This window comes from Brassica oleracea, chromosome C1 (assembly GCF_000695525.1).
Source record: "Brassica oleracea var. oleracea cultivar TO1000 chromosome C1, BOL, whole genome shotgun sequence".
NCBI classification, from domain to species: domain Eukaryota; kingdom Viridiplantae; phylum Streptophyta; class Magnoliopsida; order Brassicales; family Brassicaceae; genus Brassica; species Brassica oleracea.
Window position 1 is genome coordinate 31,745,988 of NC_027748.1, and position 3,639 is coordinate 31,749,626.

Sequence of the window (3,639 nt, forward strand, 5' to 3'; positions counted from 1 at the left end):
ATTCGTAGCTAATGTTGTGACTTCTTTACGTGGAAGTTTAACGAGTTCTTTACGAGGAATATTTTACAAGGAAATGACGTGGAAAAGTATAGGTGTTCTTTATGAGAAAAACTTTCAAAGTATTTACGTGAACTTTACGAGGATATATTTTCGAGTTATTTACGTGAGTTTTACGAGGAACTCATTTCGAGGTATTTACGAGGAAACTTAGCGGCATCCTTACGTGGAAGCTTTACGTGTTTTTTACGACGAAATGCTTTTCTTCGTTTTTACGACGAAATCATTTCCTCGTTATGTTACAACGAATTAGCGAGGAAATATGCGTTACGACAAACGTTTAACGACGAAACGGGTTTCTTCGGTAATTCCTCGTAAACTTGCTTTTACGACGAATTCACGAGGAAAACCGCCCTCGTAAATCTTGTGTTTTCTTGTAGTGATGGTGAACAGACAATAATAAGTGATGAATACTGGATTGATTTATATCAGAAAGCTAAATAGTATGTCTCCTTTGGCGTGGTTGCAAGCTTCCCAGGAATGAAGAAACAACATCTTTGAAGTGGATGGTCCTATGACAGCCACTTGATTGAAGAAAAGTGCAGGAGCAGTGGTAGTAGTGTCTTACTGTCGAGTAGCCATGGTATTATTAGGAATGGGTCAATGAAATTTTGCGACTGAGAAAAAGATTGATGGGGATATAAATATTCTGATGAGGGGAACACAGAGAGTTGGACATTTCTAATAAGTGAGTTATGATGGTTACTTGAAGAGCCATCGGAATCGTTGGTTAGGAGGAATGCACAAAGCTTCGTCTTGAAGGGTGATTAAGGAGCATTAAAGGTTGGGTTCGGTTTTTTCATTGATGAGGATACATGCGTTATTCCGGAGGAAGGAGATAGACAATTGATTTCGAGAGTTTGATGTCGGAAGAAGCGCCTAGGGTTCGCGAGGAAGAGGCTGAAAGATGACTACTGGACCTCAAGAAAAATAATAAAAAAGGACTTAAACCTTTGCTTGTTGCAAGATAAATGTTGGGCCGTAATGGCAAGGTAAAATGATTGGCGGGAAAATTTTTTGTCTATATGACATCCTCTTTGGTTTTCAAATTAACTCATTTTATACGGTAGAGATATTAAAGAATGTTAAAGAATGAGATTTCTCCTGAAAATATACCTCCATTTAATGTATAATATATAATGGTAGTCCAAATATACAACTTATAGGTCCTCTATCGTAATTACTAGATTATATAAAACATTCATATGTTGAAACGAATAAGAGCCCATGTGGAATTAAATGTAGAAGTGACAGGAATAAATATAGTAAATAGCCTTTTTGACTACCAAGGGAGATTAATTTTCTCCGAAGTGAATTTAAATGGTTTGTCTTTCTCTTTGTTGGATTCACGAATCTAGTTAGTTGGAGTGTGGATCACTCAATCAATCATTTTTGTATTTTTATTCGTAACAAAAGTAAAATATGTATAAATATGTATATGAATTACAGGCACCATTGATCTTTCTTTCTTTTTTTTTGTCACAGAGGCACCATTGATTTGTAACTTTTTTTGCCGTAGTTCTATTTTTTTTTATTTTTCTCAAACAAAACTTCTAATAAGTTTTACAAAATCCATACATTCGCTGTTATGTCAATTGATTAGTACATTAGAAAAATATTATACAAAGATATCGAAGATTTGTGATAATGTTTTTCATTTTTACTAGACAACCGAATTGTTGTGAAAACGTTTCTAATTAATCATACGATATGATTCTAAACGCATTATGGCTATGATATCTTTGTCCATACTACTCATCGTATGAACTAATTAAATAAATACTCCAGATGTTAAATAGATAAATTAAAACGGTAGATGTATAAGTATAACATCTGTGATTAGAGTGGTGGGTTTTTGGTCCACCTGAGCCAAATAGTAACTTTGAAGTTGATATAGTTGTACCCACAAGGGAACCATGTGGCTATCCAATGCTTTAAATAGTTGGGAGACGAATGATATAATGATTGACGAAGAGGGTTTAATCACATCCGTTTTCTCTTTCGCTATCTTTATTCATCACTCCTTTACATGTCTGTTTGAGTTTGGACCAATTTACTCCAAACTCCTAAACCCCAAAACCTATCATCACCGGTTCTGGCTAATGGGAGTCGTCTTCCGTTGCTCCCACCGTCGTTTCATCTCAACTGTCGTTGTCTTTACTCTCCTTTTCATTTCTTTTTCCTACTCCGCAACCGCCTCTCCTTATCAAGATCTTAGTAAGAATTCGCTTTCAAACTCTTTCGTTTATCATACTTATTTTATTTATATGGCATAAAAGTCCTTTAGTCAATATGGAATGCTATTCCTGGACTTCAGAGGCAATCGCATACTCAATTTTGTAAATGTTTCGTTACTTACAAAGTGGAGGACGATAAAAACAACATATCTTCTTTATCATTGCTTAAATACTAGAGAGTGAGTTAACTCGTGTTTTAAACTAGGGGGAGGGCTTGTGGAGAGTAGGAAGGAGGCAGGTGGGTCGGGTTTGCCGGGTCGGATCGTAGATCAGAAGCGGTTAGGTGGTCCGGGCTCGGCGCCTCCGATTTGTAGATCGAAGTGCGGGAAGTGTGAGCCGTGTAAAGCAGTTCACGTTCCGATTCAACCAGGTCTTATTGCGCCATTGGAGTATTACCCCGAAGCCTGGCGCTGCAAGTGTGGCAACAAAATCTCCATGCCCTAACTTGAACACCTTACACAATTTGTGACTTTGAAAAATCCAAATTTTCCTTTTATCGTGATTAATTGCTCTTCTTCTTTTTTCTTATCCCGGCTTATTAACTTTCTATAGTGGTTTGATGTGCTATTGATGGATATTTATGTGGATAAGATTGTATTTATCATCTTTCATTTTTCTCACAAGTCACTACTCATCACTATTTTAAAATAATCTGATGAAATTTACTTCTTAAAGTTTAAGATGCTCTGACAATGGAGTCTAATAATATAGCGATTTGTATTGTAATCAGTTACTTTTATCAGTTTATGTAACCATCTGGACTTGATTTTAATGTTTTTATGCTTTTGACAGTATTTTAGTAAATCGTTAGTTTTTTAAATTTTGAATAGCCAAAAATTATCTGTTATAGTGGACTACACCCGACAAGTAGTGGCCTAATGGCTGTCAACTCGAGGAACCATTTAAACCTATGGGTCCAAACATATAAGGAGCATATATAATTAAACTAGAGGGGATTATTATCTATAAATACAGGGAAATGACACTTAATAAGGAAGGCAATGTATATTATAGTGATTTCAATAAGATTATCTAAATACTGCTATCATTTTTGTTAAAATGCTATCATATCTATTACATCATCTCTAATCTATAGCATTTTTTACTCTAAATGCTATAATAGAGGAAAATTCTCTCCAATCCACCTCTAATTCTTTCTCTAAAATAGAAATTACTATTTTCACCTCTATATTTAAAGGAAAAAATATAATATAGCCATTTACAATATAGTCATTTAACTTTTTACTTTAATAATTATAACCAAAAATAAATGCTTTTTAGTGAAATACACTTTTTATATAATAGAATTATACTTTTTATTTACATAATAGTTTTACAAGAAATA

The 3,639-nt window shown here is 34.4% G+C and overlaps 1 protein-coding gene across 1 annotated transcript; it reads left to right on the plus strand.

Annotated features, from left to right (window-relative positions):
• Positions 1-1,920: 1,920 nt before the first annotated feature.
• Positions 1,921-2,900, plus strand: LOC106293447 (EPIDERMAL PATTERNING FACTOR-like protein 5). Its single transcript, XM_013729127.1, has 2 exons — positions 1,921-2,274; positions 2,500-2,900. Exons 1-2 carry the CDS (start codon positions 1,974-1,976, stop codon positions 2,736-2,738), a joined length of 540 nt encoding a protein of 179 aa, XP_013584581.1. The 5' UTR covers positions 1,921-1,973; the 3' UTR covers positions 2,739-2,900.
• Positions 2,901-3,639: the final 739 nt, after the last annotated feature.

Bases quoted from the DNA above. Each gene is read 5' to 3' on its own strand.
- LOC106293447 (XM_013729127.1), top strand. From the start codon at position 1,974: ATGTGGCTATCCAATGCTTTAAATAGTTGGGAGACGAATGATATAATG. The intron at 2,275-2,499 runs GTAAGAATTCGC...GTTTTAAACTAG, and splicing joins CTCTCCTTATCAAGATCTTA to GGGGAGGGCTTGTGGAGAGT.